Source organism: Meles meles, chromosome 12 (assembly GCF_922984935.1).
Source record: "Meles meles chromosome 12, mMelMel3.1 paternal haplotype, whole genome shotgun sequence".
Taxonomy (NCBI): domain Eukaryota; kingdom Metazoa; phylum Chordata; class Mammalia; order Carnivora; family Mustelidae; genus Meles; species Meles meles.
The window spans coordinates 79,564,407-79,590,483 of NC_060077.1; the positions used below are offsets into that span (position 1 = coordinate 79,564,407).

The following is a 26,077-nucleotide window of genomic DNA, read 5'->3' on the forward strand; positions in this document are numbered from 1 at the left end:
TGCTCTCAATATGTTCTTTTAAAAGACGGCTGGAGTCATAGCTCACCCAGAATATACGCCAGGATCGTGTCCCTCTCCCAGCTACAACCTCACCTCTAAACTCAAGGCCAGGGAGGGAGGTCCGACAGGTAACCACCAGACAGGTAGCCCACAGACGTGTGGGTGATTAAATGTACACACTGGCTTTGAAAGAGGGAGTCAGGGCGCCTGAGTGGCTCAGTGGGTTAAGTGTCTGCCTTCAGTTCAGGTCATGGTCCCAGGGTCCTGGGATCAAGCCCTGCATCGGGCTCCCTGCTAGGTAGGAAGCCTGCTTCCCCCTCTCCCACTCCCCGGGCTTGTATTCCTACTCTCACTGTCTCTCTCTCTGTTAAATAAATAAATGAATAAAAAAAATCTTAAAAAAAAAAAAAAGAATTAAGTAAACTTAAAAAAATTGTAGCCAAAGAAGAAAGGATGTAAATTAGCTAATTTTTTAGACTGATTACCTATTGAAATGATATTCTGAACACACTGGGCTCTCTAATGTATAGTATTAAAATTCACTGTAGCTCTTTCTTTCCTTCCTTCTTAAAAGATTTGATTTATTTATTTGACAAAGAGAGAGAGCACCAGCAGAGGGAGCAGAGGCAGAGGGAGAAGCAGGCTCCCTGCTGAGCAGAACCGCGGGATCCTGACCTGAGCAGCAGGAAAGCAGTCGCTCAACTGACTGAGTCTCCCAGGTGCCCGTGGTAGCTGTTTCTTTTGACTGACAAATGTGGCTTCTAGAACGCAAACACTAGTGGTAGATGTGGCTCGAATTCTGTTTCCAGAGGACACCTGTGCCTTTTTCCCCATCATCTTTGTGCCTGCTTCCAGTCCTGCTTGGGAGGAGCTAGGGTAGGAAGGAAGGGAGGGAGAAATAACCCTAGGAAAGGAGGAAGGAAAAGAAGGAGGGAGGAAAGTTCCCGTCCTCCAAGGGGGCGGCGGGGGGTGGGGGGTAGAACAGGAACGGGTGTCTGATCTCAGCACTCCCCGAGGCTGGACCACCTTGGACAAGTCGCCCACATCTCAGAGCTGTAATTTCCCCGTCAATAAAATAGAGCTGGTGTTTCCCCAAAGGAGAGTTCTGAGGTTTGGAAGTGTCTGAGAAGCTCCTAACGCAGTGGCCAGCACGCACCTCTTGCTCCATGACTAATGGTATTTTGCGTCCACAACATGGGAACCGGCTCACGGTGGGCGCTCACGATTTTTCACCCAGGAATGTCGGAGTGTTTGAGGTGTGGCCGGGGAGCTGGTCACTCACCCAGACAACCCGCTTTGGAGCGTCTCTCTGGGCCACCCAGGGGACCGCATGGAACCACTGCAGAGTCACATTCTCTCCCCCTGCCCCAACCCCTGCCAGGTTGCAGCCTCTTCACCTGTACTCGGTGTGCTTGCTGGTTGGCTTGTTCTCCCTTGTTCCTTGGGGACCCGTCTGGGACCTGCCGAAGTTCCACCTGGATAACTGCCGGCAGGCGTGGTGGGCGAATGTGCTGTTGCTCAACGATTTCCTGGCGGTCCCAAATGCGGTGAGTCAACAGGCAGTGGGGCATGAGCAAACCCCGGGTCTCACTTCATGTTCTGGCATATTCTCTGGAGTAACAGTGAGGCCCTAGGAAGGTGGGCTGCGGGCAGGGAGGCTAGCCCCTAAGGATGGGTGAGCGTTAGCACACCAGTCCTGGCAGGGGGAGCTGCTGGGAGCAGCAGAGGGAGGAGGGAGCAAGGGAGTGGGCATCGCCCACCAGCCATCTGGGTGCGTGTCTCGGATGCAGCCAGCCTTGCCCTCTCAGGGTTCCTGTTCCAGCCCATGTCACCCCCGTAGAGAAAGGGCGGTTTCTTCACCTCCCCACAGACAGCCTGTGACTGGGATGGAACGTTGCACTGCCTCTCGGCCATCATGAGTTCTTTTCCACTGCAAGCCGGACCTGACGGTCACAGCATCTGTATGTATGGCTGGGTTTCCTCAAAGCTCTCATAGCCTCGTAATGACCTTGGAGTAAACGAAAGTGAAATCGCTGTAAGGACATCTTGTCGCTGATATTTGCACAGGATATGGACAGCCTTGGAAGCAATGCTGGAAAGAGAATGGCCAGCACATGGCAACTCACCGCACAGGACTGCTTACCAGCTAGACGGCTGCCTTCCACCAGCCAGCGCCAGCGGCTCGGACGGGGCATTCATGGCAGCCTAACTGCCTTCAGCCTAACTGCCAAGGCCCGAGGAGGACAGGCGGGGCTGTTGGCCCCATGCAGACGGGCTTGGGCCCTATATGGGCATCGGGGGCAAGGACACGAGCCAGCCTCCTTTTGAGACAAAGCCCACCTTAGGTCCTTGGAAGCACAAGTGTGAGAGCTGGGCAGCCTCGGGTCCTCGAAGGTTTCCCACGATGGGAAATTCTTCTTTCTTTTTCTTTTTTTAAAATATATTTATTTATTTGACAGAGAGAGGGGTCACAAGTAGGCAGAGAAGCAGGCAGAGAGAGGGGGAAAGCAGGCTCCTTGCTTGGCAGGGAGCTCGATGTGGGACTCGATCCCAGGACCCTGAGATCATGACCTGAGCCGAAGGCAGCGGCTTAACCCACTGAGCCACCCAGGGGCCCTGGGAAATTCTTTCTAACGGGGACAAGGAAAGCTGTCATTTCCCCTGGATAAGTCTGGTGTCCCTTGGACTGTGGGGAGTTGGAGGGAACAAGGAGAAGCCCTTTCTCTCTGAAGCCCAGGCAGTTCCTTGCATTGAAGGAGAAATGCAGGTGACCGGCTCACTTCGCACACACATGGGCAGCCCGTGCCACCATGCCGCTTCGGCTGGACGATCGCCTGCCAGTCATTCGTGGGAGCTCTGGGGCTTCCCCCAAAAGCTGGTCAGGGGCCAGGCCTCCATTCTAAGTGAACACACTCCGCCCCCCGAGGTGGGGAGGGCCGGCCAGGCAGGGAAGAGAGCACAAGGCGGGATGTCAGGGTGTTCCTTACACTGGGTTGTGGGATGGAATTGAACTCCCACAGGGGTTCTGGGAGCTTAACTATGATTGCTTTTTTCAACAAGCGAGAACGCTTGTCTGCGTTTCCATTTCGTGAGCTGGCATCATTGTTCCCACTGCCCGGGCTTGTTACTGGATTAAACAAGATGCCGTCCTTGAAACACCTGAAACTCAGAATTCCTTTCTCTTCCCATGGAAGTTTCTGCCCCCTTCCCCCTGCCCCTGCCCCGCCCAGGGAAGTCTTTCCCCAGCTCTGGGAAGCTGAGACCCTGAGGGGTGCCTGGGGAGCAAGGGAAAGGAGTCGCTCTGCTCCTCTCGTTTCAGTGTAATGGCTGGACGTGGTACCTCGCCAACGATTTTCAGTTCCATCTCACCACACCGGCGATCGTCCTCGTCCACAGAAAGTGAGTTTCCCTGGGACAGGTGTGCCGCCCCGTGGGCCATCTCCCACGGACCGGTCAGCGAGCGCTGCCATTCTGGGCAGAGCAGCCTCCACAAGTTAGGAAATGAGCTTCTCAGAAGTGTCCGAACACCGAGTCCCCTCCCCTGTTTGCCTTGCTCCGCTCCCCCGTCCGATCTCTGTCCTGCCCGCATCCCTCGGTGCTTTCGCAGAGTTGTAATCCGTGCGTGTTGATATCCACTCTCAGCTTTTCCCACTAATGGTCTTTGTAATATTTCCACATCGGGACATGATCTGCATACTTGTCCGTTTTCAAAGTTCTGCGCCAGTTTTGTGGTTGGCCATCCAGGTTAGTTCCAGGTTGTCCTGACTCCAAATGATACCTCGACGACAGTCTTTGAACATACCGCCTTTCCCTCTTCATTTCCTTGGGGCCCTATTTCCAGGTGGAAGTACTAGGTCAAGGGGTAGGTGCTTGTTACATATTGTGTGATTCTTCTCCGGAAAGAGTGAGGTAATTTACAGGGCCCCAGGCAAGGCATCAGTGTACCTGTACCTCACTTCGGATATTTATTACCTTAATTTTTGTTAGTTCTAGAAAAGCTTAAGGTAATTCATGAGGACACTTATAGCTTGTGGATTACACATGCCATAACTTTTTATAATTATTTTTAAAGATTTTGTTTGTTTATTTGAGAAAGAGAGAGTGAGAGAGAGAGAGCACAAGCAGCAGGCCGAGGGAGAGGGAGAAGCAGGTTCCCACTGAGCAGGGAGCCCAATGTGGGGCTCGATCCCAGAACTCTGGGATCGTGTCCTGAGCCAAAGTCAGACACTTAACTGACTGAGCCCCTCAGGCACCCTTCCACGCCATATAGTTTTTTAAATTTTATTTATTTATTTTGACTGAGAGAGATCACAGGTAGGCAGAGAGGCAGGCAGAGAGAGAGGGAGAAGCAGGCTCCCTGCTGAGCAGAGAGCCTGCTGTGTCTCCTCCATGCCATATTATAAGAGATATTTCTTAAAAAAAAAAAAAAAAACATTTTCGGGGCACCTGGGTGGCTCAGTGGATTAAGCCTCTGCCTTCGGCTCAGGTCATGATCTCAGGGTCCTGGGATTGAGCCCCGCATGGGGTTCTCTGCTCAGTGGGGAGCCTGTTCTCCACTCCCTTTCTGCCTACTTATGATCTCTGTCTGTCAAATGAATAAATAAAATCTTTATTAAAAAAATACATTTTCAAGAAACATTGCAAGATAATAGGATGAAGAGGGGAAAGCCCTCACCCTTGACCCATCCCTCACTCAAGGAGAAGGGAATTCCCTGTCAATATCGTGTTTACTTTTAGGATCTTTTTTCTTTTCTTTTCTTTTTTTTTTTTTTAGGATCTTTTTTCTACACAGCTTTTTATACATGAAAGTATTCTATCTACACGTTAGTATCTTTCTTTTAGAAATTTTATGACATAACCAATTTCCTATATTATTTTACTTCCAAGTAAACATAATTTCAATGTGTGCATCACATTCCATTCCATAATTTTAATGTGTGCTTATCTTCAACTATTGTTAAATACTTGGATTATTTCTGATTTTATGCTTTTATAAGTAACAGTCCGATAGATACTTTCATGATAGTCATTTGTCTCCAACTCTGATACTTCTTTAGAATGCATATCTTTAAGGGGAATTACTGGGTCAAAGGGCATGAATGTCATCTAGGCTCTTGAAGCATAATGACAAATTGCTTTCCTTAAAGGTCTAACAATATTCAGTCCGCTGGCCATCTAATTACACTGTTGCCAATATGGAACATTAATAATAATACAAAACAAACTACAAACTTTCTTACTTTGGAATGTAAGAGAATATTCATTTTTCACATCTGACTTGCAAGCCTTCAATTACTAGGGGTTGCCCTGAGTAATTGAAGTAAGTGTTGATCAGCCCCACCTCATGCTTACCTGTTAACACTCTCTGCAGGACAGACCTTTAAATCACAGGCTGACCCAGGATGTTGCCCATTCCTGCCACATGCAAACACTCAAGCCTCCTGAGTAAGGGAAATGCGTCCTCATTTTTCAAAAAGATTTATTTATTCATTTTAGAGAGAAAGAGAGCACATCTCATTTTAATTTAATCTAAGAATGAAGCACCTTAAAGAAAAAAAAAAGGAAATCTGCTTTTTCACACATCTTAAATACACACTGCTTTCTAACTTGTTTGTTTACTAACCATTAAAAACATTAAACATTAAAAAAATGTTCCATGGCTTCCACTAAGCACAAAGGCAGTTTGCTGGGATAGTGAGTTGGAGTAAGAAGACATGGGTTCAAATCCTGACTGGTAAGTCACTAGCTAGGGGACCCAGGATACGTTGCAAGGCTCTCATCTTCCATTTTTACCTCCATAAAATGGAGACGGTTGTGCTTCAATCAGGGCTGGAGAACAAAGGAAGATCAGACACATGGGGACCAGCCCAGGGTCCGCCTGTAAGTAACATGTGACCCCATGTCACTCAGCTACCTGTTATTTGAGACGCCATGTCATCGCCATTGTCCCCAGCTGCTGTCACCAAGGGGTCCCCTCCCAGTCTCGCAGGGACTGGGGGAGGGTGGCTGGCTCTCCCCCAAACCCATTCAGGGGGGCCATCTCCCTAACCTCTGCGCCGTCCCTATTCCACAGAGGGTCCCTTATCTGGGCAATGAGTCTCCTTCCTTGGCTTCCTCTCTAAACACCCTTTCCATGTTAACAAAGGCCTTCCCAGATTGAAGGGTCCGAGTTCCTCTTGCTCAGCCTCGCCCCTTCCCACCACTTCCTGCTTCACCCCTTCCTAGTTCCGCTCCTCCGAGGTGGGTGAGGGGGTGTGCAGACAGGAGCAAACGCCCAACGCTGGGGGGGGGGGTGTCTCTCCCTGTATGATTGCTGTGGGGAGAGCCAAGAGGTCCAAGTGTCCCCCCCCCCCCGACCCAGTCTCCCCAAACAGAAGCATCTGAATCGAATGGCTTCTTTTCTCAGATGGGTGTTGAGGGGTGGGGAGTACAATTTTTGATAGCATAACAGAACTGATAAAAGCATATGCGATTGAAATAAAATCGGGCAATAAGATGGAAATGAGATCTAATAATCATATTGCTATTTATTTTGGCAATGGAGATTAAAAAAATAAGCTCTCCTACCTTTACCCCACCATGGGGTAAGGTGGGGTAAAGGGGCAAGGAAGGTGGAGAGGAGGTAACGGTGGCTTTGGGCTCCTGACCACGCTCCCCACCCCCCCGTCCCCGACCCCTTAGAAAGGGTGGGCTGATCCCCCCCCCCCAGCACTCCTGGGTCACTGATCTCTCCTGCTGCTAGGGGAGGGGCTCCCTGAGCAGGAGCTGAGACCTGCTCAGGCCCACAGGGCCTCCCCTGGTGTGCACTCTCCCTCCCACAAGGCAGTCAAACCCTGAGAGCTCCCTCAGGGGAGAGGCAGCACAGCTGGGCTGACCCATTCTCTGGCACCATCACAGACCTCGGCTCTGTGCTGGACGGTGGCTGCGTGAAGGGCTCTGGAGAACTTGCCAAGTGCCTGCAGGAAGAGGTGGGTCAGGTGTGAGGCCTCAGCCGACCCGGCAGCCCTGGCAGAGGGGGAAGGGCAAGCCTCCTCGGGCTTCCTCAGAGGTGGCCTTTGCAGCGCGAGGTGCTGGTTGCTGGTCTAGGTGTTTAGTGAGGAAAAAGCAAGAGAAATCCTGTAGGGAATCCTGGCCAGGATGCTGGGGGCCGACAGGCTTGCAAGGAGGACATTCTGCTATTCCTTCCTCCTCTTGGGCTCTGGCCCCTGACTGGACCTTTTTGAGGGACCATCCCTCTTGCTTGAAGCTCTGGGACTTTCTCAATCCCATTGTCCCAGGAGTTGTCCCCTCAGAAAGCCAGAAAATATAACCACTAACCCGAGTTGGCAGAGGGAAGCCTTTGGCACCGGACCATTTGTGCCATGGTCAAAGTCCCCGATTAGTGGCTCAGAGCTCTGGAGGACAAAGGACTAACAGGAGGTAAGGTGAGACATGGGTCACTCTCTCCCTGTCTGTTTGGGTCCCTCTGTGTTTTCGCTTGCTTGGGCTGCTGTGACAAAGTACCATGTAAGTGGCTTGAGCAACAGAAATTTATTTCCTCGTGGTTCTGGAAATCAGAAGTCAAAGATCAAGGTGTCAGCAGGGTCGGTTTCTTCTAGAGGCCTCTCCCTGTGTCTTCACATGGTCTAGAAAGGCACTGGTCAGATTGAATGAAGGCCCATCCCAATGACCTCATTTTACTGTAATTATCAATTTAAAGACCCTGCCTCCAAACAGAGCCACATTCCGAGGTGCTGGAAGTTGGCTTTTGGGGGGGACACAATCCAGCCCATAATAGTCTATGTCAGGAGGCTTTATTAGTTTTACTTATCTGGGTGGTTAGCCAGGGGAGACTCTCTGACTCCTGAGAGGGGGTGCCACAGATTGGGCTCAAGTCCCCTAGGGAGTTAAACAAATACTTCCTTGGGTGGATGTGGGTTTTTATTGGATGGCCTACTACCCACCTAAGGCAACGAAGTCTTACTACCTCCCAACTCCAGACCTACTGGGGACCTGCTTGAGTGTCCTTGTGACTTAGGACCCCCGGTTCCAATGTCAGCATCTTTCCTAGAGGCTGTTGTGGAAGGCAGATTTCAATCCCTCAGCTAGAAACCAGCCCTATCCAAGCATGTGTCCATGCAACTACATTTAGCTTCTAAATGGTGGGAGGTATAAAAGGTAGGGCTCTTTTCTTTAGAGAACACACTCATCTATAATGCCAGTAATTGAAGGAGGGCAGAGCTAGATGGTCCGGCAAAAGACATTGTAAACAGACATCATTGTTGTCATAACTCCCCAACCCATGCTCACAGCAGACATTACTAATCAATCACAGTACTACTGAGCTAACTAACACTCCTCCATTGCAAACATCAACACTAAACTAGAATTGGCACCCTGGATGAAAATCATTTGCTCCCTGTGTCACTCATGATATAGGAATGGTACCTGATCCCTTCTGCACGAGGGACCATGGCAACTTCAAGCAGTGGAATGGGCTTGTCAGAGGCATCATCCCGGCAGGGTTGTGCCTAGACAGTCTTGCCAAACCTCTGTTTGGCATTTTTTTGTACCACTGCAGATCATCTTGGACCCAGCCTTGCCTTGCCCTGAGCCTGTGTCCCTAACTCACTCCTCTTGGCCTTAAACAAGTGTAGTCCCAAAGTGTGGCTGCACTGGCTTTTGTGGGCCCACTCTTGACCCATGGGGGATAGAAGACACTAGAAAAGGCTTCTTTCTTTCATCTCCCAAGACAGTTTTCAGGTGCATTTCAGAAGGCTCCACTGCACATTCTGGAAGAATGGAGCATTAGCTACCTTGATAGCACATCCTTGTATTAGCTTTCCCTGTTTCCCTGTTTCATACCCCATCCCTCATTCCCAACCCCGTATCAACTACCAACACCCAGATACTTGTCTCAGACCGCATCTGGGAGGGAGAAGACCCCCTGGATTCCCCTCTTCTGCTATTCCCTTCCTTGTGTCCCCCTGTGCCTGACTATCATTTCTCTCCTAAATCAACCACCTCTTAGGTCCATAGAGTGCCTCGTGGGTGGCGAGGGACATTTCCAGGCATGGTCTCATGTTGAGCTGCATCATAAATTTCAGAGCGAAGATGGGGGAAATTCAAAAGGCAGCCCCAGCAGGAAGTGCCTCTGATTGCCAAGCTTTCAAATCTTTCCTAGCCACAGACTTTGCAGTGACGGAAACTGAAGGGAGCCTCTGTCCATGTCCTCTCTTTGCAGAAGTAAACATGTCCTTGTCCTCCTCGGGGCCATGCTGTTCTTGGCATCTTTCACTGCCACAGCTCTGCTCACACTGGCTTATGCCCTTCCGGTCGCAGCTCCGTCAGAAGCAAGGTAACCCCCAGTTCCCAGCCTGCTGCTCTCACGAGCCTGGCCTCGGGAGAGCCAGGACCTCCCAGGAAGGGCTGCTCAGCCTGTACCAGGCAGTCTGTGCCGCGTGCATTGGCCTGCGGGAAAACTGGGTGGGAAATGTTCAGCCTGGATGGGAAAGCTGATGGCGGTTTTTGTTTCCAAACTTCCGAACCTTTCAACCCGCGCTGGGTGGGGGCGTCCGCTCCGAAAGTACCGGAAACACACTGCTGCCCCTTGAAATGCTTCTCGGAGGAAGGGAGCGCCCCCACGTGGCCGTATTAGGTTTCTTCTTCGGTGGCGAACTTGGGCTTGGAGGTTCTTAACTATGGGCTGGAGAGACTGAAATTTAAGGAAGCTGGGGTTATCCCTCGAAAGTCACACCGCCTGTAAGCGGCATACTTACAGGTGTGAGTGGAGCCTAGGATCTTACCCACGATGCTATTTTGCCTCCCCACTGAGGAATATATAAGGATTCCTCCTTTTAACCACCCTGTGTATCAAATGAGGGAAACGTGGTCTGATTCCCCACTCATCTCTTCTCAGTGCAGCAGGCAGAGTGATACACATGGAAATCAGATCCTGTCGGTCACCTGCTCAAATTCCTCCAATGGCTGCCCAGTGCTCTCGAAGTAAAATCCCTGTCTGACCTCTGTCACTGCCCGATGTGCGGACTCTGGACCAGTCACGCTGGTCTTCCTACGTCGGCACACCCAGCCTGCTCCCTCTTCAGGCCTTTGCACTTGCGGTTCCCTCATACTAGAACGCTTTTCCTTTAGAATCCAGGTCGCGGCAGGGCTTTCCTACAGGTGTCAGTGCAAACTCATTTCTGGACGTAAAAGAGCCCTGAACCACATCTGGCACAGGCTCGTTATGTATTTGTTAGGGGAATGAATGAATGAAGACTCCCAGGTGTTTTTGGCCAGGGGGACACCATGCCCTTGCCACCATGTCATGTCTTTCGTGGGCAATGCCAGGTGACAGAGGAAGAGGCTCATTCCTGTCTAGCCCTGGGGTTCTCAATTCTGGAAGCACGCGAGACTCACCTGGGAGCTTTTAAATCCACCGATGCTTCCAGAAACCACCATCCGAGACCCCCTGAATCCCAGTCTCCAGGGATGTGGCCCAAGCAATCAAATTCTGGAAGAGCTTCCACGAAGAGGTTAACTCCTGAGAACCAGATTCTTAGAGCTATCCTGATATACCCATCTACCAGAAACAACTTCTTCTTTTTTTTTTTTAAGATTTTATTTATTTATTTGACAGACAGAGATCACAAGTAGGCAGAGAGGCAGGCAGAGAGAGGGGGGGAAGCAGGCTCCCTGCTGAGCAGAGAGCCTGATGCGGGGCTCCATCCCAGGACCCCGGGATCATGACCTGAGCTGAAGGCAGAGGCTTTAACCCACTGAGCCACCCAGGTGCCCCAACTTCTTTTTTTTTTTTTTAATTTTTTTTCTTTATTTGCCAGAAAGAGAGATCACAAGTAGACAGAGAGGCAGGCAGAGAGAGAGAGAGGGAAACAGGCTCACCGCTGAGCAGAGAGCCCGATGTGGGGCTCGATCCCAGGACCCTGAGATCATGACCTGGGCCGAAGGCAGCGGCTTAACCCACTGAGCCACCCAGGCGCCCCCCAACTTCTTTTTAGTTTTATTTTTATTATTTTTTTTAAAAATTTTATTTATTTGACAGACAGAGATCACAAGGAGGCAGAGAGGCAGGCAGAGAGAGAGGAGGAAGCAAGCTCCCCACTGAGCAGTGAGCCCAATATGGGGCTCAATCCCAGGACCCTGGGATCATGACCTGAGCCGAAGGCTGAGGCCTTAACCCACTGAGCCACCCAGGCACCCCCAGAAACAACTTCTTAAAAGGAACACGGTCGGGCGCCTGGGTGGCTCAGTGTGTTGGGGCCTCTGCCTTCGGCTCGGGTCATGATCCCAGGGTCCTGGGATCGAGCCCCGCATCGGGCTCTCTGCTCCGCAGGGAGCCTGCTTCCTCCTCTCTCTCTGCCGGCCTCACTGCCTAGTTGTGATTTCTCTCTGTCAAATAAATAAAATATTAAAAAAAAAAAAAGGAACACGGTCATCATAGTTCCTTGGGATCCGGCACCAGGAGGAGAGGGTGGGGGTTGCTGAAGGCAATTTAGAATTTTAGCAAGCCAGCTGTGATCTAAGACAAGGTTACTGTTTGTGGACCATTACTGAGGAAAGGAACAAATGTTCCCCACATTTTCCATTGGATTTGCCAGTTGCACCAGTGGACATATGAGAGATTCCTTTTTTCAGCTCCAGATCAAACAGACCCTTTTGCCTTCCATTCTTGTGTTTTTCAGTGAAAATGTGACTGTGTTATATTTCTCTGAATATTACACTAAGCCCTACTGCAGATATGGGCCATTCCTCGTGGGCCTCTTTCTGAGCATTTTCATGCACGAAAACCACCAGGCAAACATTCTTAAAACCAAGGTAAGCTTGCCCCATACCTCACTGTAAGGGCTGGGTCTTCTTGGGACTGAAGTGGCCCATTTGGCCAGGCTCATCAAAAGCCACGGCCAGGAGTCAGACTGCTCCGTACTTTATTGGGCTGTGGTATGTTAGCAATGTTTCCTGGTGCTAGAGAATAAGAGTGATCTTGTGTTTTTGCCGGAGCCTGACTCTCTACTTTCCTCACTGAGGTGGTGTTCTACCTATTGGAGGCTTGGTACAGACCCAGAGAACTCAATGATATGGGGAAACCCCACCATCGAGTTTGCACTGGCAAGGTCCTCTTCTGGAAGGGCATGGTTACATTTAATAGCACAAGCTCCTTGGTTTCTATAGACAGGATTCTTGGTCAAATTCAATGGCTCCATCTGGGCATCGGGATACAAGGTGTCTAAGGGGAATGAAGCTGTCACTTTGTCTTCCAGGTAAAATTGCTTCCCTGGCTCCTTTGTGGTTAATTGTTCTGGCTCGCCATCCAACCTCATTACTCAAGCCAGAAGCCTGTGTTCATCTTTGATGTGTCCTCCTCATTGAACCCTCCTCCCAGGCAGTCCTCCAACCAAGCCCCCGTACTGTTTCTCCTTTCCAGCTAACCTCGTTGAAGTTCTTCTCATCTCTTGCCTGGACTTCTTGTCTTGCCCATCTCAAATCCACCCTTGGGGCAATCTATTTAAAACACTACCTTGGTGTTGCCCTTGAACGGTGCAAAAAATGCCCTTGAACGGTGCAAAAGCTCTTCCTACGGCTTTTCATTGACCCACAAGACCTTGAGGGTAGATCATGTCTTACTTGCCTCTGAATCCCCAATGTCTGGTTCTGAAATCACTGAAGGCATTTAGTAAACACTTCATTAAAATAAATTAATTATTAATTAATTAGAATTAATTAATAAATCATTAAAATCACTTAATAAACAAATGAATGAAGAATAATGTGTTTTTTAGTGGATGAAGGGCCAAGAATTCCTTCGAACCATTAGGGTACAGTGATAGCCCAAAACTCCTCTGTTAAGCCCTACCTTTGTTTGCCTAGGTCTTGTGGGTACCTCACCTAGATGTTCTGGAGAAGAGGCCCTTGTCTTTGGAAAATCTTGTGTTGCTCACAGAAGGAACAGGAGATAGGGCTTCACTGGAGAGAATGGATGTAACAAGGGCTATGTGACTTTTCCTGCAGTTTGGAGTTTCCCCTGAAAATGCACAACTCTTGTAGATTACAACAGAGTGCCATTAAAGAGATGCTTCGGTGTCATCCAGGTTCCAGGGTGTCCAGGGAGCTGAGGGGAAACCCAAGATGACACAGAGCACTTGCAAACACTCCGGGCATTGAGTCCGGACCAAGGCGTATGGAGTGAGAACACAGGTCAAGCTGATCTGGAGAAACAAGGTAGAAGGGATGTGTAGACCAAGTTTACAACTCTAGAAAATAAGAACACAGAGTCCAAGCTGGAGGCAGCTGGAGCCGATATCCTGTGCTAGGAATGAGATTAGGCAGGGTGCATTACCAGTGACAGAGTGAAGGGCATCCTAGCCCAAAAGAGGGGGCTTGTGGAGAGCTCCCCGACCCTCCAGGAAACGCCTTTCCTCCCATGTAGCCAGAGCCTAGCACAGTAATCGAAGGCCAAGGAGGGGAGAGCTTCTCTTTAAAGACTAGACTGTGGACTGAGAAGATGCTACTTTGGTTCAATGGAGAGGTCAGCATAGCAACTTGGGAACTGGAACAGAGAAGCAAGTGAGATTCTTGGAAAACAGGTGTGAGTCTAAAAAGGTCAAGTGAGGTAACAGAAGACCGAAGATCTTGAACTGGGCCTGGCAATAGAATTTGACCCGTGGGGCTCTTCTCCGAGCTGCAAAGTTCTCCATTCTCCCCCTCCTGGTGCCATTTCTTGGCCCCGATGACGAGGTTGCAGCCCAGGCACAGACCGTGTGCCGGAAGCCTTGCCTTGTTGGTGGGCACAGAACCGATCCAGGAGCCTTTTTAGGTTAAGGAACAGAATGGGAGGTCAGGAGTGGGTTAGAACATTATCTTTTCTTTTTTTCCCCTCTTTCATTTCATGGTTATTTGAGATTCACAGCAAGATGCAAAAATAGTACAGAAAGTAAAAAAAAATAGTACAGAAAGTCTTGCGTACCCTTGCCCTAGGTTTTTTTCACTGGTAACAGGCAACAAGAAATGGACATTGGACACTGGACAATGCATAGGTCTTGGACCACTGGTTTTATGCTCACTCATTTGTGTGTATATAGTTTTGTGCAACTTTAGCGCATGGAGAGTTGTGTAACCACGACCACAAACAAGGTACACAACTGTGCTGTCACCACGACGATCTCCCTCGTGCTAACCCTTCATGGTCACGCGCCCCACCCTCCCCTACCCCGCGCCAACCCCAGCCCCTCAGAACCGCTAGTCCGAACCTTCTATTTTAGTCAAAGTTGAGCACTGATTGAGGTTTACAAATAGACACCTAAAGTGACACTAATGAGAGGAAAAGCTGAATTCGTGTAAGAGGAAGTAAATACGCAGTGTCCAGAACGGGCTTGACCCGCGTCTCTCCTTCCCCTGTAGGCTCAGGCCGTGCTGGGATGGATTTGCTCCCTGTCCACCCTGTTCATAGTGGTCGCTCTGGCGTACGTGGTGGATGACAGCCTGGCCACCTCTCCGCCCGCCGTTGCTCTGTACCAGGCCCTGCACCGGACCCTGTGGGCGGCGGCCGTGGGCTGGGTCATGCTGGCGTGTCAGGAAGGCTACGGAGGTATGATGCCGCTGGGGCTGTTCTTACAGGCTCACGCCGTGTCCCTTTAAAGGTGACACACGCGAAAACACGGCGTACACAGAAGGGCTTCTTTATTTGCTGGAGTGGTTGGTACGGACAATTTGTTTGTATCCTGGGAGAAATGCTTGCATATTCTGTTCTAGATTTTTACCCTGGTTTATGTACAAATGCAGGTTCCGAGAGGAAAATCTGCCGCCTTTCTCCAGATTAGAAATGTAGATTCAAGTCACCTGACATTCCCCCCCTTTCTTTTCTGCTTGGCACGAGGTAGGAACTGGATGCTTGAGTGTCAGAAAATGGCAGGAGAACACCTAGCAAGAATCATCCAGAAAAGGTTCTGGCTCCACACTGCTCAGAAGTCCTAGAGCGATGAAGGTAGAGCCAGGGGGAGCCATGACCTCTTTCCAACCTGGTGAAACACTCAGGAGGAGTTTCCAGGTGGGCCTGTGAACCCGACCCAGTTAGCCTCAGCACCAGGGTTTGGAAATCATAGTTTAAGGAGAAAAATGATCAGTTGATTCCAAGAATTGCAGATTGAGCACAGGCTTACGCCGGGCCCCACGGAGAACTTCACCCACACGATCCCGGGTGACCCTGGCCGTACTGCTGTGGGCAGAACTATCAGGAGCTGTTTCTCTGTGAGAAAGACGGCGCCTGGCGATGAAGGAACTCGTGAGGCTCACACAGCTCAGAAGTGGCTGAGCTAGAAAATGAAACCCAGACCAAGTGCAAAGCCAACGCCCAAAGCCCATGACCTTCGTTTCTGTGCAACATACCCCTCTTAGATGTTTGATTGGTAAATTTGTTTTTTAATTTGGTGAGCATATAACGATGAGGGATTTGTCCCTTAACACTTAATAGTAAAAGCTTTTCCTTATATGGAGAAATGACATTAACAAAGAAATAGGCTACAGTGTCTCTGACTGAAGTATTTGCATTTCTGGGCAGCTGTTTGAATCACATGACCACACCTAACACTGTTCCCATCCAGTGGCAATGACCCTAAGCTGTCGCCAGAGCCTCAGAACACAAGCAGTTAGTCCCTCCTGGCCCATGATAGGGGAGCAAACATCACAGCGTTCCCGTCTAACGGGAAAAGTCATGCTAAACGAAGGCTTAACCTGCTAGAGGGAGTGACTCGGGTCAAGTTAGAAGATTAATCGAATTTGCGGCATTATCCTCACGGGGGAGCTGGTAAATACTACTGGTCATTAGGCTGCGTGTGGGTGATATCTCCCTTCATCCAGGTGACAGACAAGCCCTTTGGTCATTCTTGGGCTATACTATCTTTTCAAAGTGTGTCGTCACTAGCTGATCACAACGATCTAGGTGTGACTGGCCTTCTAGCTTTGTACCTCCGACACGATTTGAAGACCTCAGGATTGGTTCGTAGGTGAAGGTAGGAGGTGCCAGGCAAGATACCATTCCAGAAAATATGTATCCACCTGGTGACCTTTAGAAAAATATGTCTATAAAGGAACATTTGAAGAAGCGTTTCGCTGAGACTCTCGGGGTGTGAGGGGATCCCGATGGCTCAAATCATCTGTCGCCATCTCAGTCAGAGCCAGTGGAGACCACAGGGTCTGGTTCCGGGCAAAGCCATGTTCTGTTGAGTTGCCAGAGTCATCTTCTGACATTCACTCCTCCGGTTAAAACCTTTCAGGGCTGCCCTCTCTCCTCCAGTGATGGTCCTCTAACTTTAGTAATATATGGACCATCTCAAAGGAATAAATAGCCTTTAAAACCCTTGTATTGGCTTAAATTAAATTTTAATTCTAATTTTACCTAAACTTGAACAAACATAAAGCTAGACACGAATTTTTATGGCTTTTTTTTTTTTTTGACAGAGATCACAAGTAGGCAGAGAGGCAGGCAGAGAGAGGAGGAAGCAGGCTCCCTGCTGAGCAGAGAGCCCGATGCGGGGCTCGATCTTAGGACCCTGGGATCATGACCTGAGCTGAAAGTAGAGACTTTAACCCAATGAGCCACCCAGGCACCCAAATTTTTATGTGTCTAGCACACAAATTTATAAAGCCAAAAGAAATTTATAAAGTAACAGTAGAGCGTGTGACTCTTGATCTTGGGGTTGTGAGTTCAAGCCCCAGGTTGGGCGTGGAGATTACTTAAAAATAAAATCTGGGGCTCCTGGGTGGCTCAGTGGGTTAAAGCCTCTGCCTTCAGCTCAGGTCATGGTCTCAGGGTCCTGGGATCGAGCCCCGCATCGGGCTCTCCGCTGGGCAGGGAGCCTGCTTCTCCCTCTCCCTCTGCCTACTTGTGATCTCTGTCTGTCAAATAAATAAATAAAATCTTTAAAAAAATCTTAAAAAAATAATAGAGTAACCATAAAACTATAAAACCAATAAAATCTGAATTAAAAGCATTAATTTAATGTGATTAATAATTGACTAGAGCTTGTGACATGAACAGGATATCTTTTGCTTTAGGAATGTAGTTTTGTGTTGGGTTTACCTGTGCTCTTTGCTGACTTAATTTTTCTACAACTATATTGTTAATTCCCCAGTAATATCTTGGTTGATCTTATCCCCTGGCATTCACCTGGGGGCAAATGAATCTGGTCCGTGAGTCCGCTTCTATTTATTCAGTCAATCTCATAAAATACTTACCAAATGCTTGACTTATGTCAAGCACTGAGATGCAGAGGCTATAAGAAACAGACAAGAAAAAAAATATCTCTCTTGTAGGAGATCACAGAGGGTAGGGGAAGTAGAGAGAACAGGAGACTCTAGTAAGCTGAATAATGGTCCCCAAGATTCGAGGTCTTATTGGGACCTTGTAGATATGGCGGCAAACATGAGATTGGAAGATGGGGTGATCATCTGGCTAATCCAGGTGGGCCTTAAATGCAGGCACATGTATCCTTAAAAGAGGAGAGCAGAGGGAGATTTGACAGACACACAGAGGAGACGGGGATATGGAAATAGAGCAGAGCGTTGAAAATGCTGATGTTGACGGGAGTGGCCACAAGGCAAGGAGAGCCAGAAGCCACGGGAAGCTGGAGGCGACAAGGAGTGGATTCTCCCCTAGAGCCTCCAGAGGGAGAGTGACCGCGTCAACACCATGATTTCAGCCAGTGATACTGGTTTTTGGCTTCTAGTCTCCAGAATGACAAGAGAATCCATTCTGGTTGCTTCAAGCCACCATGTTTTTGCGATTTGTTACGGCAGCCATCAGAAACAAATCCAGAGCTGTAGTGAGTAAATACAATTATAATTCCAGTGCAGATGTCTATAGTGATTAAGAATAAAGAAGGACTCGGAGCATGACTGGAGTCGGGGTGCATTTGCAGGCATCATGGGCAGAGGGAATGGTGGGGCGGAGGTCTCAAGAAGGGAATGAGCTCAGTGGGCAGGAGAACAGCCAGAAGGCCAGGCAGATAGCAATCAGGATCAAGGTGGGAGAGAGATAGGAATGAGGACACAGAGGAAGGGGGAAGCCAGGTCTTGCAAGGAACTTCATGGCCATAGGGGAGAATTTGGATTTTACTTTAAACGTCATGTAACATCATCTGACCTGTGATTTAAAAGATTCCTCTAGATGTTGCCTGGGGACTGTAGGGCAGCAAGGAGAGCAGAGAGACCAACAGATGTGTTAGGAAGCTACTGTAGAGGTCCATGGAGGAGGGGTCCGTGGTGGATTCGATGAGGGGGTTTGCAGAGGAGATGCGGAGAAAGGGTCCGATTGAGATAGATAGTTTCGGAGATAGAATGGCTGTGCTCTGTGGACTATGGGAGAAAGAACAGAGTCTGGGATGGCACCAAAGATTTTGTCGTGAGCAACTGAAACCACTTGATTCATGACTGAGCACTCAAGATGAGGCTTATGGAAAAGAAAGACAGAAGTTTTTCTTTTCTTTTCTTCTCTTCTCTTTTATCTTCCCTCTCCTTTCTTTCCATTTCTTTCTTTTCCTTTCATTTCCTTCTTTCTTTCTTTCTTTCCTTCTTTCTTCTTGGCTTAAGACAACAGAAATGGATTCTCTCATAGTTCTGGACACTAGAAACCCCTAATCAAGGTGTTGGCAAAGTCCTTCCAGAAGTCCTGTGGGGATCTGTTCCTTGCTCTCTCCTGATCCCTCCTTCCCCTGTGGCTGCTGGCAAGCCCCAAGTTCCTTGGCCTGTGTGTGCGTCACTCCAGTCTCTGCCTCATCTTAACATGGCTTTCACCCAGTTTCTCTCCTCTGTGTGTTTGTGTCTCCTTTTCTGTCTCTTATAAGGACACTCATTTCTGGATTAGAGGCCCACTCTAATCCAGGATAATCTCATCTTGAGTTCCTTACCTTTGTTCCATCTGCAAAGACCCTCTTTGCAAATAGAGCAAGGTTCCAGATGGACATAGCTTTGGGAGAACACTCTTCAACCCCCTTCAGAGAACAGAAGTCCTGTGCAAGAGGGATGTATCCTTGCACTTAATTTTAATTAATTTAAATTAAATAACCCAAAGTGGGTCGCGGCTGTCATGTGGGACAGCACAGTTCGGGAGTTAGAGCAGGTTTTGGAATATTTGTCCCAAAAGGGACTAGAAGCTGACCAAATGCAAGCCTGTCTATGACAGGTGACAAGTCCTGGGCCTGGCGATACCACTGCCTTGTTCCAAGCCCAGCGACTCCTGTGTTGCACCTGGAGCTAGAACCAAAGCTGGGGGAAGGACTTTGCACCTCTTTTTCACGTGCATGTTTTGTGCTCCAGGCGATTGTAAACTCTATATTAGCATTTCTCATTTTTCTCATACTCCTGCAAAGGGAAGTGCTTTTTGTTTTTTGTTTTGTTTTCGTTTGGGGCACATTCCCTTAAAAAATGAGAAGAATAGGGGTGTCTTGGTGGCTCAGAAGGTTAAGCCTCTGCCTTTGGCTCAGGTCATGATCTCAGGGTCCTGGGATCCAGCCCTGCATCCGGCTCTCTGCTCAGCGGGGAGCCTGCTTCCCCCTCTCTCTCTGCCTGCCTCTCTGCCTACTTGTGATCTCTCTCTCTCTGTCAAGTAAATAAATAAAATATTTTTTAAAAAACGAGAAGAATAAAGACTTTCTTAGAGGACATTCACACCCCTAGGAGCGGGGTCCCAAGGGAAGGGGATGGCCCTGCTGAGTGGGAGAGATGCTCCCCGGGCCCCTGAACCGCACTGCTGGATCCCTCCAGGTCCGGTGAACCGGCTGCTCTCTTGCCAGCTCTGGACTCTGCTGGCCGGCATCAGTTACGCCTGCTACTTGGTGCACCCTATCCTCATCGTGCTCTACAACGGGCTTCAGGAAACGCTGATTCACTACACCGACACCAACATGGTGAGTGAATCCTTGCTCGTGGCTCGGGGTGTGACTCTCTGGTCCCTTCTCTGCTGGAGCCCCAGAGCCACCCACTGGCTTGGGGAGAAGCATGTTCCGTTGTTGCCAGGAGCTTGATGTCCTTTGTTTTACGGGAGGGAGGGCTTCAGAAGAGTATGTTTCTTTGATTGCATTTATTCTAGTTTTAATGCTCAGGGCAGTCTATTACAGATCCATTTCGTACAGCCAGGAGTCTGGTAAGATTGTATCCCCTCTGCCCCTTTTTCTCTCCAGTTCTATCTTTTCTCTGGACACTGTTTGCTGACCTTCATCGCTGGGCTGGCCCTGACGCTGTGCATAGAGAAACCGTGTCAGGAACTGAAGCGGCACCTGCTGGGACCAACACCTGCAGGGCCATGAATGAATGTTCTGGTAAAACCGGGAAGAATGGATGGGTTTGTTCTGTCGGTGATGAGCAAAAGCAGGCGTGACCTCGTTTGTGTAACAAATGTTTGTCCTCCTGGCAAGGAGTGTGAATCTGATTTTGTGAATGTTTAAGATCTACAACTTCTCTGTGCTTAATTCATGAAAGAGTTTGAGTGTTTGCTATATAAAAGAGTTCTGTGACAGCCTATTTACTAGCATAATAATCACCCTCTAATGTACCTTTTCAGAAAAAAAAAAACAACCCTGGATTTTTGGGGTCTCATCCTCCATGTATCTTCTCTACCAATGATCACAGGAAAATAGCAAACCTCGCGAATTTAATGTCATTTGGGTTATAATGTTCCCTTTTCTTGGTAAAATCACAGCGTGTAGTTTTTTCAGGTCATAATTGCCTTTGTGTTATCATGACACCTTTGTAGACTTGTAACTTTATCCTGGAGCCTCAGGACTGTATGACCCATTGGAGTGCCCAGTCCATGAGTGCATGGTAACAGGCCTTCCAAACATCTGTTTTACAGTGCGGTCCCTGTTAGGGGTTGGATGTGTCCACTGAAAAAAATATAAAGTCTGAATCTTCTAGCATCTTAGAACGTGACCTGTTTGGGGGTTAGGGTTTTACAGAGGTGATCAAGTTAAAGGGAGTTCACGGGGGGAGGCAGCCCTAATCCGAGGTGACTAGCGTCCTAATTAAAAAGGGGAAACCTGGACATAGAGACAGATCTGCACAAACGGAAGAAGGGGTGAAAACGTACAGAAATAAGGCGGCCCCCACAAGCCGAGAAACACCAAGGATTGCCAGCAGATGCAGAAGCTACAGGAGGTAAGGAAGACCTCTCCCCGGAGCCCTCGGAGAGAGCACAGCCCTGCTGAGACCTTGAGTTAGGACCCCAGCTTTCCAGAACCGTGAGGGGTTACACATGTGTCGTGGTAAATCAGCTAGTGTGAGGTGCTTTGTTATAGTAGCTCTAGGAAAAGAACACAGTCTCTCAACAAAACTCCTAACAGAGAAGGACGAGACCCTGGTGAATGGCTTCCATCCCAACTCCTCGGTTTCTAGCAGTGAGGCCTAGAAATGGAGAGCTTTATAAGGCTAGGGTGTCCAGATTGTCAGATTTGTGTTCCTCTCCGGGTGTGTGATTTCACGCTAACTGTCCCTACTCACATAGGCTTAACGTCATGTTTAACAACCCTCTCGTTGTGTACTTAAGTATCAAAGGATTTATTAACCATCACGGGCTACAAGGAGCTAATGAGCACGGAATGCTCCCCATCTCTGTGTGCACTATTTCTCTCCAAGAGGATCTGTTAGGAGGACCCCTGGGGGTGGGGAGGGCTGCTAACCTCAAATCCTGGGCAGTAGACAGCTAACCTTGTCATTTTCTGGCTCACTCTGGGGACCCACATCTCCCAGAGGCCTGGTCTAGTCTGCTGATAGCATCTGACGCGAGCGAGGAGGCAAGCCTGGCGTGTTCAGGGTCTGTATTAGAAAGCACCAAGTTGGCTCTCTGGATAACCCCTAAAGTTCATGGAGTTCCTTGGGAGCCCCCTGGTGGCGGATTTGGCACCTGAGCCCCCTCAAACTTAGACCTCAGAGATCTTGAGGGTGGGTGGTGTTTACAGGAGGAACACTACAATCTGGACAGATCCCAGTGGGGAGTGACTCGCCTGCCAGCATTGCTGGGCAGTCAAATTGCCGAGTGCTTCTAGTTATGAGGCTAGCAACCTGGGGCCCATGGGAAAAAAAAAAAATAACCTCTCCACTATTGCAATTTCATAAAATATAAAGTAGGGACAGAGAAACCCAATTTTGTTCTAGCCTTTGTTTCGATCTGGAATTCCCTAGGAGTTTAAGATTTATAGAATGTGGGGACCTTCTTTGGATTCTGAAACAAGCTGTAAAAGAGCATATGACATTTATGAGACAGTTGGAAATTTAACACCGCCTGGATATTTGATGATATTAAGGACTTACTAATTTTTTAATGTGATAGTGGTATTGCGGTAATTTTTAAACAGTCCTTATGTTTTAGACACATACTGAAATATTTATGGGCAAAATGATAAAATCTGGTATTTGCCTCAGAATAGTATCAGAAGGAAATGAGATAGCTAAAACAAAATGGGGCATGTAGTGATCATTTTTGAAGCTGGGTGATAGATATGTGGGACCTCATTATACTTTTTTTTTCTATTTTTGTATAAAAAACTCAAGCAAATAATAATAATCAACTCACACAAATCTATAGAGACAGCAACATTAGTATAGAGTAAGCAAGCATCACCTGAGGGGGGCCTCCTCTAATTCCCCCTAAATTCTGAAATCCATGTTTCATCCCCACATACCAGCCCATGGATAAAAATAGGTCATATTGACAGTATAGTCCCCCCGGCAGATCTAAAGGAACTCCAGCCCCCCTTAAGTTCCTCCTGACTGGTCTTGGGAGAGTCCAGGAATATCTTGCTTGTCTTGTAAACACTGGACTCTAAGTCCTTTTGAAATGGTGCAGGCTCTCCTTCGAGCTGTGCCCTCCCCCACTTGCCCTCGGACTGCTGAGAGCTGTTTGGGGGTGGGGGGGCAGTGCCTCCTCCACCTGCTGTCCCCATTCCACCTCCAAAGCATGCCGCCTTCTCTGCCTTCTCTGGGCAGGAGGTGGGCCGGGCTGGTTCGGTGCTCAGGCCACTGTGTCCATTCACAGCACAAATGATCTCCACAAGCGGCACAAACAGAGAAGTCCCCTCTGCCCGCCTTGTGCCATCCGTGTCGTCGCGTTCAGGCTTTGATGCAGTGCTGCTAACGGCTCGGGGTGTTTTTATAGAAACTGCTCTTGCGGATTTTCCTGGTAATAGAGGTCGTTCTCCCTCGGATACACTATGAGTCTGTGGGCGCTGGGACGGAGGGTGATCAGAGTGGCAATTTCCTCCTCTTTACATTTCCACCCCGTTCGCCACTGGCCCTGACCGCCACGGCCGGCACGCAGCAGGTGTTCAGTACATGGCCGCTGAAATAGTGATGGAGTCAATCCCTTGCCTTTTTAAGGGAAATTCTCTTCCAGGAGGCTCCTCACAGATACAGGTGGGAACCTCTCAACCAGGTCTTCGATATGTTCGGTTTTCTAAGAACCTTTCCCCCAATGGCCCAACCAGACCCACAGTTCCGAGGTGCCAAAGTACTTAAGAGGGTGAGAAGCCTTTACTATAATAGTCCATAGACCCCGACTGGAACGAAAACAATGCTGTGCTCACACACACTCGGTGGCAGCCATTTTTGGTGGCCCACCCACCTTCACGGCCCCTCCTCCCTTCCTAAACCACCTCTGACGTTCCAGCACTGCAGCACTGGACACAGGAGAAGGCTCATACTCAGCAAAAGCCCGTTTTGTGCCCCTTGGTGCTTCGGCCCGTGATTGGTCCAAGTGTAGTCATGTGACCCAGTTCTGACCAATGAGACCTAAGGAACCGTACGCCGGGGACTTCTGGGAAAGATCGAGATGGGAGGGGCTTGGGGGCGTGAAGGAGGAAGCTGTTCCCTTCTTCGGCCCTTCAGTGTGGGGAGGGTGTGGTGCCGCTGGGAGTTGTGGCCGCGTCCTGTGAGAAGGGAGGCGGTGAAGGGACACGCTGAGGCTGATGCACTGACTAGGGGCTGCCTGGCCCCGCTGAGGACGCAGACACTGTGCAGCCGTGCGGTGTCGGGGTCTGTGTGCTGAAGGCTCCCGAACCCAGCACGCAGGTCTCCACCGTCGAGGGAGGGGACTGGAAGTTGCTTCCTGCGGGATTCTGACTGGCCTAAGACGGAACCCCTAGACATATGGATATAAAGGCTCTCCCCCAAATGTCCTCGCCAGTGAGGCTCACAGGGGACGCGTTCAAACCATAGGCTCAAAGTAGGGTGACCACCTCGTCCCCATTTGCCTGGGATTTTGTCAGTGTTCGCACCGATCTCCCGTCCCTGCACACACCGCTCTGTCCTGGGCAAACAAGGGTGAGCGGCCCCTGAGCGCGTGTCCATCCGGTTTCTATTTTATTTGTTTTTAAGATTTTATCGATTCCAGAGAAGGAGGGGCGGAGGGAGAAGGAGAGGCAGAGAATTCCAAACAGACGCGGTCCTGAGCACAGAGCCCCAGGCCGGACGCCGTCTCAGCACCCCGAGATCATGACTTGAGCCGTGACCTGAGCCGTGGCCTGAGCCAAAGCAGGACTCGGACGCTGCACCGGCTGAGCCGCCAGGCGCCCCTCCAGCGGCTTTCTCTTCCTCACTGTTAACGGTGAGCCGAGAACCAAGGTTCCCGCAAACCTGGGAAAGGGCTTTCACACCTGGAAGACTGAATCTAAGAGGAACACGCAGAGGCAAGGAATTTGGAGGGAAAGGAAGAGGTTTCTCGGGGAAAAGCAAAGCTTCCAGAACTATTGCTGGCCTTGAGTGGAGAGCAGACTGCCTCCGGTAGGCAGGCCGAAACAAAGAAGTGATTGTTCGTTCTGTAACTCATAACCAAACATTTCCAATAACCCCCTGTTTTATTATAAGGACTTTAGGATTATTAACAGGAATGTCAGAAATCCTGTTTGGAGGAAGTTCTCATGTCTTCGGGCAGCCAGAGCTGGGAAGAACGGCCTGGGCTTCGTTTTGCTTTGGATTAAGGGACAAAGTGCTGGATATTTCAGCAGATCGTGGAGTATGGATAATAATGTTTTTATATACGTTTTTAAACATTATGTAATGGTTATGTTTTTATTACTTAAAATGTTAATCGAGGGGCGCCTGGGTGGCTCAGTGGATTAAGCCGCTGCCTTCGGCTCAGGTCATGATCTCAGGGTCCTGGGATCGAGCCCCACATCGGGATCTCTGCTCTGCAGGGAGCCTGCTTCCTCCTCTCTCTCTGTCTGCCTCTCTGCCTACTTGTGATCTCTCTCTCTGTCAAATAAATAAATGAAATCTTTAAAAAAAATGTTAATCGAATGTTTTAAATACATTGATTATGACTAGGAATGTGTTAATATACACTTTTAAGTAACTAGAGAAGTTTATGTAGTATTTCGTTTTTATTAGATGAGCTCACAAAATCATGTGTGATCCTGCACCTTTTGTCCCTATGCTTATTAGATGAATTTTTCTTTAATTTTAATTTTTTAAAAGATTTTATTTATTTGAGAAAGAGAGTGAGAGAGAATGAGTGGGGAGAGGGACAGAGGGAGAGGGAGAAACAGGCTCCCTGCTCAGCCCATTGTGGGGCTTGATCCCAGGATCCCGGATCATGACCCGAGTCAAAGGCAGACGCTTAACCAACTGAGCCACCCAAGCACTCTCTTTTTCTTTTTTTAAATTGAGGTAATAATTTATAAAAACTTATAAAATTGTACACTTTTGTGGGTTTTGACAAATGCAGTTTGTCATCACCACCATGAGCAAGGTATCCAATTCCATGACTCCTCCAGATTTCTGGGGCTCCTTTACTGTCAGCCTCTACACTTACCCCCAGCCCTTAGGAACCATCCATTTTCCATCCCTATAGCCCTGCCTTTTCCAGATGTATTTATTTTTTTAAGTATTTTTTTTAAAATATAAAATATTTCTTTTTTTTTTTTAAGATTTTATTTATTTATTTGGCAGAGAGAGATCACAAGTAAGCAGAGAGGCAGGCAGAGAGAGAGAGCAGGAAGCAGGCTCCCTGCTGAGCAGAGAGCCCGATGCGGGACTCGATCCCAGGACCTTGAGATCATGACCTGAGCGGAAGGCAGAGGCTTAACCCACTGAACCACCC

General features: G+C 49.0%; 1 protein-coding gene across 1 annotated transcript in view; it reads left to right on the forward strand.

Moving 5' to 3' along the window:
- Window positions 1–25,025, forward strand: part of LOC123953923 (O-acyltransferase like protein-like) — a gene marked incomplete at its 5' end in the record, with an annotated part of 50,831 nt that extends 25,806 nt beyond the window's left edge. The window contains 7 exons of the mRNA XM_046024365.1: window positions 1,382–1,547; window positions 3,320–3,399; window positions 9,224–9,337; window positions 11,682–11,814; window positions 14,395–14,581; window positions 19,753–19,895; window positions 20,169–25,025. Of these exons, the coding sequence (XP_045880321.1) occupies window positions 1,382–1,547; window positions 3,320–3,399; window positions 9,224–9,337; window positions 11,682–11,814; window positions 14,395–14,581; window positions 19,753–19,895; window positions 20,169–20,294 (949 nt within the window). The remainder of the gene's footprint in view (window positions 1–1,381; window positions 1,548–3,319; window positions 3,400–9,223; window positions 9,338–11,681; window positions 11,815–14,394; window positions 14,582–19,752; window positions 19,896–20,168) is intronic.
- Window positions 25,026–26,077: the final 1,052 nt, after the last annotated feature.